Source organism: Eubalaena glacialis, chromosome 6 (genome assembly GCF_028564815.1).
Source record: "Eubalaena glacialis isolate mEubGla1 chromosome 6, mEubGla1.1.hap2.+ XY, whole genome shotgun sequence".
Taxonomy (NCBI): domain Eukaryota; kingdom Metazoa; phylum Chordata; class Mammalia; order Artiodactyla; family Balaenidae; genus Eubalaena; species Eubalaena glacialis.
This window is the reverse complement of record NC_083721.1, coordinates 126239705-126256399: the sequence shown is the minus strand read 5'-3', so window position 1 is coordinate 126256399 and position 16695 is coordinate 126239705. Positions and strand designations below refer to the sequence as shown.

At 34.6% G+C, this 16695-nt stretch overlaps 1 protein-coding gene across 4 annotated transcripts in view; it reads right to left on the bottom strand.

Moving 5' to 3' along the window:
• The window catches only part of XRN1 (5'-3' exoribonuclease 1), a 94838-nt gene that overhangs the window by 66349 nt on the left and 11794 nt on the right, over positions 1-16695 (bottom strand). For all 4 annotated transcript variants that reach the window (XM_061193599.1, XM_061193602.1, XM_061193601.1 and 1 more), the window contains exons 3-14: positions 16427-16524; positions 15135-15244; positions 14934-15044; positions 13230-13312; positions 10881-10968; positions 10630-10798; positions 9634-9701; positions 9178-9315; positions 7412-7478; positions 7096-7201; positions 3720-3809; positions 1750-1906 (exon numbers count right to left, since the gene is read on the bottom strand). In XM_061193599.1, coding sequence (XP_061049582.1) covers positions 1750-1906; positions 3720-3809; positions 7096-7201; positions 7412-7478; positions 9178-9315; positions 9634-9701; positions 10630-10798; positions 10881-10968; positions 13230-13312; positions 14934-15044; positions 15135-15244; positions 16427-16524 — 1285 coding nt within the window. The remainder of the gene's footprint in view (positions 1-1749; positions 1907-3719; positions 3810-7095; positions 7202-7411; positions 7479-9177; positions 9316-9633; positions 9702-10629; positions 10799-10880; positions 10969-13229; positions 13313-14933; positions 15045-15134; positions 15245-16426; positions 16525-16695) is intronic.

The following is a 16695-nucleotide window of genomic DNA, read 5'->3' as shown; positions in this document are numbered from 1 at the left end:
TAATATCAATGTAGCTTTCTGTTAATATATTTATAATATTTCCTCAATTGTTACAGTTTAAAATTTCTAAGCAAAGCAAAAGTAAATTTTCACATCTTAGATATGTTGTAATATACTTGTAATATTTTGATTTTTAAGTATAAGGCTTCTAATTTCACCACCGTTCACCACTTTCCTGTTCCACTAACCTAATTATGTGGCAAAACTATCTTTACTCTGAATTTTATCATTTTTATCTTTTATTGTCTTTTCACTTTACAAGGCCTATCTAAATTGTTTTCCCATTCAGACTTCAGTTCATTTCACACACTCCATTTTTAACCTTAGGCAATTTATTTTCATGTCCTAATCAACTGATTTTATTAAGTTATATAAGAACTAAGATAATTTAAAAAGAAAAAAAATCCTGAAATCCAAAATCTCTTTACTACCAATAGCAAAGATAAGAAGTTCAATATGACGTTTTTATTAGAGATTTTATAACAGAAGTAGATAAAGAAAGTTAAAGATGTCTTCTAGGAAAGGAATACGGAAGATTATGATATAAAAAATTTAAAGAAACAGCATATTTCTCAAGGTAATACTCAAAGTATTTAATAATCAGCAAGTCATGAGCACAGAACAATCAAAACAGATGTGGCTATAAAACCCTACATGGTTACTGGTCCAGAGTAGTTGAGTATCAATCCTTAATGTATGTGAAGGTAGGAAAAAAGCATCAAAGAAACTTAAGAAAGGAAGGCCAGGGGCCAGGATGAAGGAAAGGTTAAGTTTCAGAAAGATACAGAAGGAAGCCTGATACTGTTCAAGCAGTGAAGGCAGGTGTGTTTGTGTTTATATGTGTCTACTCCAGTTCCTGGTACCAGACCATGGAATCAGAAGAAGAGATTGATGCTCTAGAAGAACTAAATGAAGTTTACTCTCAGAATCAGCTTATCAGGCTTAGTGTAATTTTGGTGACTCAATCACCCCTGAAATATCTTTCTCCTGTTATGTGAAATATGTTAACCAGAGAAAAGCCTTCTATTCCACAATTTGATAAATGAAATGCTTAAAATCCAAATATAAACTGAGGTAATACTTTTGTTGATATAAATAACTTATTAGAATCATCTGTATTCTAATAGGTAGAGGGTAAAAGAGAACTGAAATGAAATCTGTAAACGTTTGGACAAAGTAGATGGCTTCGGATTTTGCCTATCTCAGTTTACTTTCATCAGTGCAGAGACAAATTGAAGATGTGCTTAAAGATACTGAAAATAAAGAAGCTATGCTCTGAATGGCTTATGAAATTTGTTTGTATTTTTAAAACAAGGCTAACTTGGGGACTTCCCTGGTGGCGCAGTGGTTAAGACTCCACGCTCCCAATGCAGGGGGCCCGGGTTTGATACCTGGTGAGGGAACTAGATCCCACATGTATGCTGCAACTAAGAGTTTGCATGCCACAACTAAGGGGCCGGTGAGCCACAACTAAGGAGCCCACCTGCTGAAACTAAGGAGCCCACAGGCTGCAACTAAGACCTGGCACAACCAAATAAATAAATAAATAAATAAAAATAAAATATAAAACAAAGCTAACTTTAAGTCAAGCAATTACTTTTCAAGGGACTTGTTTAAGGAATCCTATACTTGAAACTGAAAATAAATATATTTAACTATTAAAGAAATTTGGGTATGATGTTTCTACGTTTGCAGGAGGAGCTCCTAAATATTAAAAAGACCGTAAACACATTTAATTCTAAAACTCACCTGGTAGCATGTAGGAAGTAAATTTTTGCTAGCTGCTGGAAGTACAGCAAGAAGCTGTTCAAATGGCTTAAAAGGTTTTCCTAGTTCAAAATGGATTTTGAGTGTACTGATGTTGCGAATATCAGATAGGAAAGGTGCATAATGGTACGGATAAAACCTATAAAACAAAACTGAATTTTAAACAATTGGCAATTTTATGAAACAGGTCAATAGTAAGTATATACTTTTCCATATTCTATTTTAACAACACATGGCAATAATTCTAAAGACAAAAAATCATTCATAATTCTGCTACTTGAATATAAAAAATCAGCAATGTTGCAAAATTTAGGTCATTTGATGGCAACAAATATTTTATTTCCTTAATTTTTAAAGTGCAGTTTCACACTCAAAATTTGGATGCATGCAAGGATATATATATATTAATAATATATAAATATATAATATATAATTTATTATTTATTTATATATATAAATAATATAATGGCTGTTTAGTTTCCAAAATGTTGACTGTGAGTCTTCCAAACAATAGATTCTTAGAATGAAGTAATGAGGTAGTCAGAAGACTTTCAGTTAGCTCATGTGGGCCTGAGCTTCTCTCATAAGGACAGAGGGAACAGTGAGTCTGAGCTCATATGGCTGTTACTAGTCAGTTCTAAGAACTTTTATCTTTGCATTAGTATATATATATTGTGTTTGTGGTAAGGATTAAATCATTTATCAATCATACACACTAACTTTTTTGTTTTTAATACCTTCCTATATTTAACTACAGAAAAAATATTTTTACAAAACTTGAAACATACAATTTTAAAAAAACTTTCAATGTTCTTAATGTTTGACTAAAGATACCAACAAAACAGTGAAGAAATATTTTTATATTCCACAATTATGTCGTACTTCAAAAGGGTGGGAAAGTTTAGGAGGCAGAATGGCATGTGAAACAAGGCAAAACGTATAGACTTTGGGAATCAGATAGCCTTGGACTTGATTCTTGGGTATATGTCATCTTGGAAAGATTACTTAACCTCTCTAATCCTCATCTGTAAAAGGCAGAGAACAATGCTTACTTTAAATAGTTGTGAGGATTATATGAGAACATGCTTTTCAAGTGCCTGGCCTTAACTCCTGGTAATATAATAGGGATAACTTATACTCACCCTCTTAAAAAATGGCAAATCAAGGATTTTTGTCATAGAATACTCTTCAGAGATGCCCTGAGAATCATGTTAGTTATTGCAAAGATTTTTAAAGGCTATTAGTAAGTGAACTCATGTGAAATTAATGCCACATTATTTTGCACTGGTCTGTTTTGCTGTTGGTGCTTTAAAACAGAGCCTAGCAGGTGTTCTGAAAACAAAACAAAACAAGCTATCTCATCACTTAAAAGTCTCTGCTTTTCCCTGCAGCATATTTTGGCTTGTTATTTTTTCTATTTCAGTGGATGGTTTGGAAATGTAGATGGAACTTGCTGGAATAGGAAACGAGAGAAATTATTATTATTTCCAGGAAAAGCAAGTAATTCCTTTCTCCTTTCTTCGTTACCCTTCCCAGTCTAACATTCATATAACCCATTCTTCAATAATTACTCCTGATAGAAAAATTTTTTCAAACACATAAAAATGTAGAGGAGAATATAATAAACAATCCCACTTAACCACTGCTCAGACCCAATAATTATCAAGACTTTGTCACACTTCATTCATTATGACAGAAAATTTTAAATCCTTAGATTAACATAGAGCTTTTATTATGGGCCATCTGCTATAGCTTGAAGTATCTTTGTTATAAAAGGGTCTTTTTAAAGTATTTTCATATAAAAAAAGATTACTTGTATTTCATTTAAACTTGTCTGTATCTTTTTAAAAATACTATCATAAATAGAAATAGAAAGAAAAGAGATTCTCAAATGAGCTTACAGTAGAATGAACCATTATAAAAGACAAAACTTTTTGTTTTTATTCCCTCACCAGCTCCAGGACTGAACTCCATGATAGTAATAGTGCAAAATCCACTGTATTGCCTGAACATAACATGCAGCTTGATCAGCCAGAAAGTCACTGAAAATAGAAAAGAATATTTTCATTATAACATTATTTTTTGAAGACAGGCCACTGTGTTTAGAGCATGATATCTCCTGATATCACATTCTGCCTCACATGTTTTATTTAATCAATGAATAAGCCAAAAACTGCAATCAGAAAAACTCCAAAATATTATTTTTAAAAAATTCCATCATGCCAGATTACAGGTTTGCCTTATAGTTTTCCTAAACCAACTATCAGAATACTTAAACATGCTGTGCATATTTATTCAGTCAATGTACTGTGTCTTTGGTTTAAAGTTTGAGGATTTAGTTAATGAAGCTTTCTATAATGTGGCACTACCAATTCCTTAAACATTCAGGGTGTGATGAGAGATAGGGATGGGAATCTTCTTTACTTGGGAGGATGCCTGAGAGAATCACAGGAGGAAATCAGATCTTAAAATCTGGTTATAGAGCTAGAACACACTTTGAAAAGTGCTATATCCACTGAACAATATTCCCTCTAATCCCTTTTTCTCAAAAACCATCATTTAAGGTAAAATAATCACACACACATTACACACACACACACACACACACACACACAGCAAAAAAGAGCACTCTAGGTTAAACCCCAAAGTGGCTATAAACCTTGTTAGTGTCTGTTACCAAAATTCAAGTAGAGATACACTTAAAATTCTACATCTACATTATTTCTGGGAGCTACGCTTTTTTTTTTTAAATAAATTTATTTATTTTATTTATCGATTTTTGGCTGCGTTGGGTCTTTGTTGCTGCGCGTGGGCTTTCTCTAGTCGCGGCGAGTGGGGGCTATTCTTCTTTGCGGTGCGCAGACTTCTCACGGCGGTGGCTTCTCTCATTGTGGAGCATGGGCTCTAGGCGCGCGGGCTCAGTAGTTGTGGCTCACGGGCTCTAGAGCACAGGCTCAGTAGTTGTGGCGCATGGGCTTAGTTGCTCCGTGGCATGTGGGATCTTCCCAGACCAGGGATCGAACCCGTGTCCCCTGCATTGGCAGGCAGATTCTCAACCACTGGGCCACCAGAGAAGCCCTTTTTTTTTTTTTTTTTTAATTAATTTATTTTTGGCTGCGTTGGGTCTTCGTTGCTGCTCGCAGGTTTTACCTAGGTGAGGCGAGTGGGGGCTACTCTTCATTGTGGTGCGTGGGCTTCTCGTTGCAGTGGCTTCTCTTGTTGCGGAGCACGGGCTCTAGGCGTGCAGGCTTCAGTAGATGTGGTGCGTGGGCTCAGTAGTTGCGGCTCACGGGCTCTAGAGAGCAGGCTCAGTAGTTGTGGCGCATGGGCTTAGTTGCTCCGCGGCATGTGGGATCTTCCCAGACCAGGGCTCGAACCCGTGTCTCCTGCATTGGCAGGCGGATTCTTAACCATTGTGCCACCAGGGAAGTCCTGGGAGCTATGCTTTTTAAAATGAAATGCATTACTTTTTTATTATAAAAGAAATATTTCCTCATTACTGAAAATACAGATAATGACAAAAAGCATTTTTATCACCTTATAGCAATCACCATTACCTTTTGGTATTTTTTTCAATCTCTTTTCTATGCCCAGGTTTTTTTTCTTGTTTTTTCTTTTTTTTTAGGTATTAATGAGAGGATACTGTGCATTATGATTTTTGTATCCTGCTTTTAAAATTTGTACTTAATGATATACTGAAAGTATCTTTCTGAATTGTTATGAACTTTCCATAAGTACCAGTTTAACAGTTCTGCATATTCTGGAAACACTGGAAATGGCAGAGATAGTGATTGTAATGAGGAGGAGGTGGAGACAATTATGATGAACATTCTTACTGGACATGTACATTGTTTCTAATTTTTTACTTTTAAAAACCTTTGTAATAAACTTCCTTGTGTATAAGGTTCTTCTGTGTTTAACTTTATATTTTTAAGATATTTTAACAATGAGAATTATTGGGTCAAAGGGATGACTATTTTAAAGGCTTTTGGATATGTAGTTTCCAAAATAATTTTACCAATTTATATTTCCACCAGTAATTAAGGGAAGAAATCTACCGCCACTCCTGGACCAACACTGAATATAACAACTTAAAAAGATTTGCTTATTCGCTAGGCAAACAAATAGTATCTCATTTTCATAAGTCTATATTTTACTATATAAAAGGAAAAAGAAATAAAACATAAGACTAGTTTCCTATCAAATTAAGCATTTAATGTCAACTGCATGTACTACAGTTCTATCTAACTGTAATCAAGGAAATATAAGAACAAAGGATTAAAAGCATAACTATTTTAAATATGTTATTTCTCAAGTCTCAAAAGTCCTACTTGCTAATGTAATAAGGGTACACAGCATTTCACGAAACTCTTATTTCACTTATAGAAAAGCAGCCTCATCTGGTGGTTAAGCATGGGCTCTGGAGCCAGACTGCTTGTGTTTAAACCCTGGCTCTGCCACTCACTACCTATGCATGTCACTTCGAGCAAATCACTTAAACCTCTCATTCCTTAATTTCCTCTATTTTAAAGTAATAATAATTCTACTTATCTTAAAGAATTATTGTGAGAATTACAAGTTAACATTTTCATCTTATATATATTTATATGTTTATATTATTAAAATATAAATGAGTTAATATTTTTCAAATGTTTAGAATAGTGCCTGGCACTTGGTAAGCACTTTATAAGCGTTTGTTAATTAAAATAAATAAAATACGAATATATATAATTCATACTGTGGGCTGTAGTTTAGAAGTGTGGACCACCATTCTAGAGGTCAAGCTGTTAAGGAACTTTTGTACTAGTTATTAACCTGGGGCTGAGCCAGGTGCCCTTTGAGCTAAGTGTCATGTGAGCTTTAGAAGATGGGAAGCAAAACACTAACCATTATCTATTTGGCAATTTTTATCAAAGGACCCTTGAACAATGCTGGAGTTAGGGGCGCCAACCCTCTGTGTAGTAGAAAATCCACCTATAACTAGTCGGCTCTCTGTATCTGCGATTCCACAGCTGTGGATTCAACCAATCGTGGATTCAACCAACTGTGAATCACATAGTACTGCATTAAGTATTTAGTGAAAACAGTCCACATATAAGTGGACCTGTGCAGTTCAAACCCATGTTGTTCAAAGGTCAACTGCATAATACATGTCAATTAATGTTACCTTGTCCAAAACGGTACTAGTTGAAAGGTCTACAATAATTTACGAAAACAAAAAATCTTTTCCACCCATTACCATAACTATCAAAATTATGTTGTTTTCTGAAGAAACTGCAAAGTCTAATTTTTTTCTACTTTAAAGTAAAAGCACTGGCAAAAACGTACTCAGAAACTACGTCAACTCCCATCTTTGTCATGTAATATGTTCTTTTATATTGTCTAAACTCGGTTTCAAACAAGTCATCATCTTCAGTCTCATCTTCTAAATTGTCTGGAAAAAAGAAAGACAGTGGCTGACAATTACGAATATTCCGTTTTTCCATCTAATGCTTTGATAAATACATATCAAAGCAGATGCTTATAAACTATCATAGACATCTATTTCATCCAATATTATTGAATTAGTACTAATAAAGGAAAGATATAACAACTATTCTGTCAAAAAAAATAGCATATATTAAAATACATAGTTTGTACTCACCCTTAGAAGTTACCACTTCTTCTCCATTTTTGTCTAAAGCAGCCCAACATACGGAGTTTTCCTGGCCCTATACAAATTATAAATCAATATAAAATTAAGGCAGGATATACTTCAAGGTGAGACATTTAACAGGGAGATTTTAAAAATACTAAAGATAACTGAATGATCCTTAAGTGACACACTGTAAAAGTTTGTTTTAAAAATATTCCTCAAATGCTGTGTAAATGCTTTTGGTTTTATATCACTTGTTTCCTGAAGCTATAAATCTTTATTATGTAGAACTTAACATTCAGACCCCTCAATGATAAATAACAAGTAATGTTCACCAATATAAAAGATAAATTTATTTAATTATATATGTGTTCCAAGAAAAAAACACTTCAAGAATATTTCATTTACTTAGAGAAAAGTACACAATCAATATCAAATTCTTTCAACTTTAACATTTTTATATGTCAAATTCTGGGCTATTGTTAACACAATCTGTTTGTTTATGATTGAATCCAATAACTACAAATATTACCTATTTTTTTTGTATCTCTGGATCCCATCATTCCTATGACTCTACCAGCCACTTCTAAATTTTTTTCCATGTAACTCATCTGCTTTTCTAAAGTTCTTCCATTTCATCACATCCTTCATATCCTGCCCGTCTATTCTTCCTCCTTGTGATTTCATCCTTCCTCTCCTCTACTTCTAACTGCCTATCAACTGCCAGTGCCTCTCATTAGTTCTTCCTACTCCCTTATTCCCAATTTCCTTTTCTTCATCCAAGCTAGGGCCTCTGCCAATTTCCTGTGTCTGGGCTGTTTCTCCAGTTCCTTTCATTCTACCAGTGTCTCTAATGTTAACTACACACCCTTGGATGACTGGTGAAGCTTAAGGACTGAGCTGAGGTGGGCGGAGCCATGGATTACTGCTATTTAAGTTTGTGGGTACAGGTCCCCCAAAAGTTGCAGAGCCTGTTTTATTAAGATAAGAAACAGAGTAGAATGCAGACTGACTACTGCTAAGTTCCAATGAGGAAAAGTCAAGCAATTAGAAAGACTGAACTAAAGGAAATCAGGACAGTTGCCCTTCCTGGAGCAAGAGATATTGGGCTTGAGCCTGAATAAAACCAGTACAGCAAAGAGAGTGCAGGAAACTCATCAGTTTCACCAGAATCCAGTAACTATGGGTTAGCTGAGAAAAATTTCAGAAGAGGTTTATTTTCCAAGCTAACACACATAAGACATTCTTTAGGGCTTCTTAGAGGTGTTTTACAGGGTATTAGCATATTCTAACTGACTCTAGTCACTTATTGAGGACCTAACAGTTACCAGATATTGTGCTATTAACTACTCTTAGCCTAGCCTATCACTGTATTTTACATACGATTTTATATATAAATTACTTCTAGAGAAAAATCACTGATCTAGTTAATGTCTCATAATATTAAATGCTATAAATATCCACACTTTAACTAATTTTCTGGGCTCTTATATTTAGAAATGTTTTATACACTTATTAATAGAGTGGAAGAACAAAGAAAACACAATGTTCTTCGATGGTAAAAATAAACTGATTTTTAAAGATCAGATTTAAATGATAGAATCTAATAGAGAAAAAGAAACCAAAACAATTTTTAAAATGTCCATAGAGGAAAAGAAGAAATGAAACTAAAATGAGGCAACCCCAAAATCATAAGAAAGAAAATGAGAAACAAGGAATATCAGTTTTACCTTTACAGCTTAAAAAAATGAAAGGACACCTAAAAAAATGGACACCTTTGATTTTTTCTTTTCCTTGTAGTTCTTGGCTTCTTCTGCTGCGACACCTGCTGCTTCATTGAGGTACTTGTTACCAACTTTGCTTTCAAACCACTTTAGGTCCACAAAAACTTCACTGAAGTGCTCTCGATCAAACTGTACAGAAATATTTACATTTATTTTAAAATAATTTAAGTATGTTCAGAAGAATACAGACCAAACTTTTAACAGTGACTGCTTCTAGGGCATAGGAAATCAGAGGATATTACTTTTTTACATGGGGACTTCATCTACTACTCTGAAAACTAAAAATAAAAAGCAAATAGAAATAAAAATAACTTAGGTGAAATTATTTATACAGAATGACCAACTTGAGTAAAATCACAAAAAGTTTTTCTTCTGGTATTATGTAATTGGTTACTGACCATTTATAGCTACCCTGGGACAGGAAAACAAAAACTTCTAGTTACTTACATCTGATAGTTTCACAAGGTATTTCTCAAATCGAGGTAAGTTGAGATGCCCACTTTCATTAATATAACCTAAAAGGAACAAAATCTAAACTTGTACTAAAAGCTGACATTTTTTCTAAACAATTCTACAAAATTCTTTTTACAAAACATTGAGTTTTGACATTCTGCTAATCAAGAAAAAACACTCAGTGTTGGACTATGTAAGTGGCCCTAGTTTCTATGAACTTGATGCTACTATAATACACAGTATGTAAGAACTGACGGAAAATATAAAAAATTCCAGGTTTACATAGTAATAATCTTCCCAAATTTCCAAACAACACTGGGAGACAGTTAATTAAATTAAATATGTTCTAGAATCTATCTAGGTCATTCATTTGATATGTTAACTTAAGAAGGAAAAGACTAATGTCCTGCTACTCTGTTGATTGACTGATTAGTTGATTGATTTGCTGTGCAGCGTGACTTGCCGGATCTCAGTTCCCTGACCAGGGATTGAACCCGCGCCTTCTGCAGTAAAAATGCGGAATCCTAACCACTGGATGGCCAAGGAATTCCCCGTCGTCTGTTTTATTCAGCATCACCACTATCTGTCAGTTTCCCATTTTAACTTGAAAATCTCTCCCTCATATTAAATATTCTGATGATTATCCATTCAGAAAACTAAATTTCTATGCTTAAATACGAAAAGAGCTAAGTGCAACCACTCTTAGCAAGAGCTAAGAGCCAGCAACCTCTGTTGGCTTTCTTAAGCCATTGAAGGTGGAGATTAGTTAGGTATCAATAAATGAGACTGCTTAAATGGCATCATCTTCTGTGCTTGTGAACCATTGAAAATTACAACTTTAGAGAGCTTGGCACCTTAGACTGAAAGAAACTCCAAATTCTTTTCCTACTTCAGTTGTGCATGCCATAATCTAATAAACTGAGTGACATTTTTAGGGTTAGTTGAGTGCTAAATTAAAGTAGCTTCAAATGAATATTAAACTTTTCTTACCCCCAAGTTCTGGCAGGATGGTAATATATGTTCCATAAAGAAGAGGCAGTGCATCATGATTAATATGTAAATGAGGTAGATGAGGGATAAAATCATTGCCAACAAGAAATCCCATCAAAATCCAATCATCTATTATCCTTTCAATATCATATTTAAATGTGATCTTGTCCTATGCAATATGAAGAAAAGAGTCAAATCCTATGGAAATTTCTGCATATTCATCTTTGGCCCATGGTTATATTAATACTTACTTTTAATGCTGAAAACTCATAGTCAATATACTCTCTCATTAAAGACAAGTGTAGAAGGTGAAATGTGGTTTCTTCTGGTGCGCATACCCTGTAATTAGTCAGATTATCAACACAGAGCTTATTATATTTTTAAGGTTCAAGTTTAAAAACGTAGCTTAAAATAAAACTTATCATTAGAAGATAGTTAATTCTTGTCATTAAGGCATGTAATTTATAGGCAAGCTGCAGGGTAATGTTAAGATAAAAATATAACTACAATTACAACAGAGATAAAGTTCAAAATAATTGGTTTACAATATGCTTTCTGTGGAAGGACTCTCAGAATTGAGAAAGTCTAAATAATACATAATAGATGTAATAAACCAGTGGGATCCGGCCCATTCAAGGCTGGCCACCAGCAGAAAGCATACAGATAAGTGAGTACATATACTTTTATATCTACTGCAGTACAGTCCAAGGCTTCAATGTTGAGGCACCATCACTTCCTCCTCTTACCTTTTCCGGGCTTGGTATAGGGGTCTATATTCCTGGCTGTTGGCCTATACTCCAGGATTAATTACAAGTAAGAATATAAGCTGTTAATAGCATATTAAAAGCATTTATACACCATGAACAAATGCGATTGTCTGCAGGAATGCAAAGATGGTCCAACATAAGAAAATAAATCAATGTAATACATCATATTAATAAACAAAGGGAGAAAAACCCCCGCATAATCATTTAACAGAAAAAGCATATGTCAAAATTCAACACCCTTTCATGATAAAAATATTCAGCAAAGTAGGAACAGAAGGGAATTTCCTTAATATGATTAAGGGAATTTATGAAAAATCCACAGGTAATATCATAATCAATGGTGAAAGACTGAAAGCTTTCCTCCCAAGGAAAGGAATTCTTGTTCCTAAGATCAGTAACAAGACAAGGATGCCCATTTTCACTATAGTTATTCAACATTATGCTGGAAGTCTAGCCAGGGCAAGTAGGCAAGAAAAGAAATAAAAAGTATCCAAACTGCAAAAGAAGAAGTAAAACTCTATTTACAGATGGTATAATTCTATATGTAGAAATCCCATAGAATCTACAAAAAAAAAAATACTAGCACTAAAAAATGAATTCAGCACAGGTGCAGGGTACAAGGTCAACACAAAAATCAGTTGTGTTTCTACATACCAGCAATAAACAATCCAAAAAGGAAATTAAGAAACAATTCCACTTACAATACCATCCAAAAGAATAAAACACTCAGAAATAAACTTGACCAAGGAAGCAAAAGAAAAAGCCAGAGGCAAAAAAACTGAACTCAAAGATACAGAGAACAGATTGATGATTCACAAAGGTAGGGGATGGGGGTGGGTGAAATGGGTGAAGGTGGTGAAAAGGTATAAATTTCCAGTTATAAGATAAATAAGTTCTGGGGATGTAATGCACAGCAGGTAACTATATTTAAAAACATTATTTTCAATTAAAGAAAAAAAAGAAGAAAGGAGGCAAAAGACTTGTACACTAAAACTACATAACTGAAAGAAATTAAAGAAGACATAAATGAATGGAATGACATTTTATGTTAATAGACTGGAAGACTTGATATCAAGATGTGAATGCTACCCAAAGGGATCTATAGATTCAATGCTGTCCCGATCAAAATCCCAACATTTTTACAAAAAAACCAGAAAATCTATCTTTAAAATTATTAATCTCAGGAGACCCCAAACAGCCAAAATAATCCTGAAAAAGAACACGGTTGGAGGTCTCACCCTTCCTGATTTCAAAACTTACCACAAAGGTACAGTAATCAAAATACTTGTGGTACTGGCATAAAGACAGGCATATAGACCAATGGAATAGAATACAGATCCCAGAAACAAACCCTTGCATATATGGTCACATGATTTTTGACCAGGGAGCCAAGATCATTCAATGGGGAAAAGACAGTTCTTCAACAAATGTTGTTCAGAAAACTGGACATCCACATGCAAAAGAATGAAGATAGACCATTACCTTACACCACATACAAAAATTAGCTCGACATAAATTAGCTCGACATAAAGACCTAAATGTAAGAGTTAATACTTATAAAACCCTTAGAATAAAATGGGAAAAGGCTTGATGACATTGGATTCAGCAATGATTTCTTGCATATTACACTAAAAAGTACAGGCAACAAAAGAAAAAAATAGATTGGAATTCATCAAAATTAAAAATTTTGTACATCAAATGACGCTACCAACAGAGTGAAAAGGCAACCCATGGACTGGGAGAAAATATTTACAGGTCATATACCTGTTAAGGGATTACTATTCCTAATTTAATTTCTGTTCTACCTTCTGATATATAAGCAGTATGATTTACCTTTGTGTCTTTTTGCCACCAAACCGAACCTCTTCTCTTAAAAGAGAGAAATGTGTCTCATGACTTGTTAATCCAAGCATAATCTGTTGAAAAATGATGAAGAAATGTTTCTATTCTCTCATTTTTTATAGCATCGGGTTCACAAAAGCAATCAAAAAACGTTTCTACATAGAGAACACGCTTATTTAGGGAAAATAAACAATTCATTAGCAAATTAAATGTATAAATATCAAAATATGATCCATCTATAGGTTATAAATTGGGTAAATTGTGTGTACTTTTCTAAGAAAAAAATGTTCACTTTAGACTCACATAACCTTTATAACCACCCACTGTACCCCCATAAAAAACATCCCAAAAATGTTCTCTTGGTTTTTACACCTTTCCACTTGCCACGGAGGAATGGGTAAGGAATTAGGGCAACAACATTTCCATGACAGAAGAATACAGGACTCTTCTGGAGGCCAAGATACCTTTAGTATGTGAAAACTCAGAAAAAACTGGAAAAGGATATTTTCAGTTAATGTTCTCACATAGTATTCTAATCCCCAAAGTAAGTCAAATAGTCTAGTGAGCCATATCAACCGATTGCAATGTATATTGTTTATTTTCTTTTAATCCTGATTCAAACAAAATAAAACATTTACGAAGCAATCAGGGAAATGAGAATACTAAATGGTTATTTATATATTAAACAGTGATTTGTTAATTTTTATTTTATGTGGGATGTCATTGGGGTTATCATTATTTTTAATATTCTCCATCATGAAATATTTATAGATTAAATAATATATGTCATACACTTCAAGAATACAGGGGATGGGCTTTCCTCGTGGCGCAGTGGTTAAGAATCTGCCTGCCAATGCAGGGGACACGGGTTCAAGCCCTGGTCCGGGAAGATCCCACAGGCCGCAGAGTAACTAAGCCCGTGCGCCACAACTACTGAGCCTGTGCTCTAGAGCCCCCGAGCCACAACTACTGAGCCCACGTGCCACAACTACTGAAGCCCACGTGCCTAGAGCCTGTGCTCCGCAACAAGAGAAGCCACCGCAATGAGAAGCCCGCGCACCGCAACGAAGAGAAGCCCCCGCTTGCTGCAACTAGAGAAAGCCCGCGCGCAGCAACGAAGACCCAATGCAGCCAAAAATAAATAAATACATAAATTTATTTAAAAAAAAGAAAAAAAGTCTTAAAAAAAAAAAGAAGGAATCCAGGGGAGGAGGAGGAAGGAGACAGATGATAAGGGAAAGGAGCTGAAGGTTATTGAAGACAGATGAAGGACACAAGGAGGTTCATTATGCTCTCTCCTTTACATCTGTTTATATTTGCAAATTTCTGTAATAGAAAGTTAAAACAAAAAAAGTCTAGCAAACTTGGGTTATGGAGTCATCAGATCAGGTGGTATTAAAAATCGTGTATTAAGCATGAGGGTAAAAAGGGCCCTCTACCCTGATCTCAGCGGAGTATTCATAGCACTAGGGTCAGTCAGGTGTGAACACTAACTATAGAGACCTGTTCATCATAAACTATGGCAAAAGAACTCCTTTTCCAAATGTTTTAGAACTTTGGTAATAGCAGAAGTAGCAATCATTAGGTCTCCGATATTTGTTCCCACAGCCAGAAATCTTCTTTTATTAAGACCAAGTTTCTTAGATATTTAACTACAATGGCATAAGATTATAATACAATAAACATTATACCTACCAAGTCAGCATCTAAGCCATAAAGACAGTGTCTGGTGTTTGGATCATGATCTGGCTTTGCCTTCTCGGATCTGATAAATTCCATGATTTTATGTTCTCCTTCTCCAGGAGTCTAAATATAATGTTTAAAAAAAATGTGGTAATATGCTATGTTTCTCAAGATTAAATTTAAAAAACTCTTTAAATAAAATAAGATAATAACCTCATGGCCTGAGAAGTAGATGGTAACTCCTTGCCACGACTTGTCTGTAGAAATTTTCATATTTACAAAATACTTCAGATGTTCGTGTAACCTGGCCATGAATTCAGTCCCTAAAAATAAAAGGTTTTTAAAAATTTAATCTGAGAGAGATATAAAAACAGTGAGTTCCCAGTGACAGCATGAAATTGGATCTGGGTATCCAGGGAATAGCTAGGTATAAGATCTCCCAAGGAGGTCGAAAGCTCTCTTGCTTATCTTGAAAAGCGAGTAATGTTGTATCTTTCCCAAGCAAATATCACAACTATTTCCAATTTTACCAGGCACCCCAAAATGAAGTTAATGTCAGATGGGGAAATTCAAAGAATGTTACTGCTGCCTCAGGACTATGCTTCAAATACTTTCACACAAGGGCAGAGTTTCAATACTCCAACAAACTTCAATCTTCTATTTCTCTGCTGGATTCTGAAGTTTTTTTTTTTTTTTTTAAGGCATGTAGCTTCAATAAGATTGCCAATAACAACAACTATTATCATTACTATTTTTAACCTGAAAAATTACTATTAATCTGGAAACTGAGTCTACAATGATTATGTTTCAGGAAATGCCCAGATAGTCAATAGTCAAAGGCAATACAGTCTTAAACTGTATAACGATAAAACTGGTTCTTAAATTGGGCAATGTGTCATTAGGGGACTTAATGAAAGAGAAAACTACCATAGTAAAGAATTAATGAGAAAGTACAATTATAAGATTTTTTTTCAATGTAAAGGATTATAATGATGTTAGACAAAACTCTAGGAAGGGCAGACTGTGCTGTTGCATATAAGATTAAATTTGTAATACTGATAAATTAATTCATCCTTAAAGTCACAGAAATCTTAACAGCCTCTGAGAAGAACAGTAAGCACTCTAGACGAGGAAAATGGGTTTCTTCTCCTGAATACAACCAGCTAGCTCTATGAACTTGGGTGAACCACAACCTCAGTGACTCAGCTTTCATACAAATGAACGGCAGGAGTAGGACTGATCTTGTAAGTTCCTGCTAGGTCAGGAATTCTGTGCATCTGGGAGAGTCCTGTCCATAGGTGCCCTTATCAGCATCTGTAAAACCCTACAGTGGGTCTCCATAGGGGCATTTATGACCAAGGTGACCAAACCATCTCATGAAGAGACATAACTGGGAAAATACAGCAAATAGAACCCTAAGGACAAAATAAATAGAGGTTAGAAAAGAGAAATAAATTTACATTTACATTTTAAATCTGCCAGAATTTTTCTCTCAGTGAATTTACCTGGTGTAATGCAGTTGGAATCAAATCTGGCCTCTGTAGGAAGAGTTTCTCCTTTTTCTACTGCCTTTTTAATTTTGTCTTCTGCCTCCTTTGCTGACCTTAAATGTTAAGGGGGAAAAGAAGTGCTCAACTTTCTGGAAAAAACAGAGATCTCCACATAAAGTAAACGGTTATTTAGAAGCTTTTGTAACTAAAATACTAATTCATCAATTTTAAGTTCAAAACATATAAGTTTTGAAATGTCTATAATCAATAAAGATGAGCCTCAG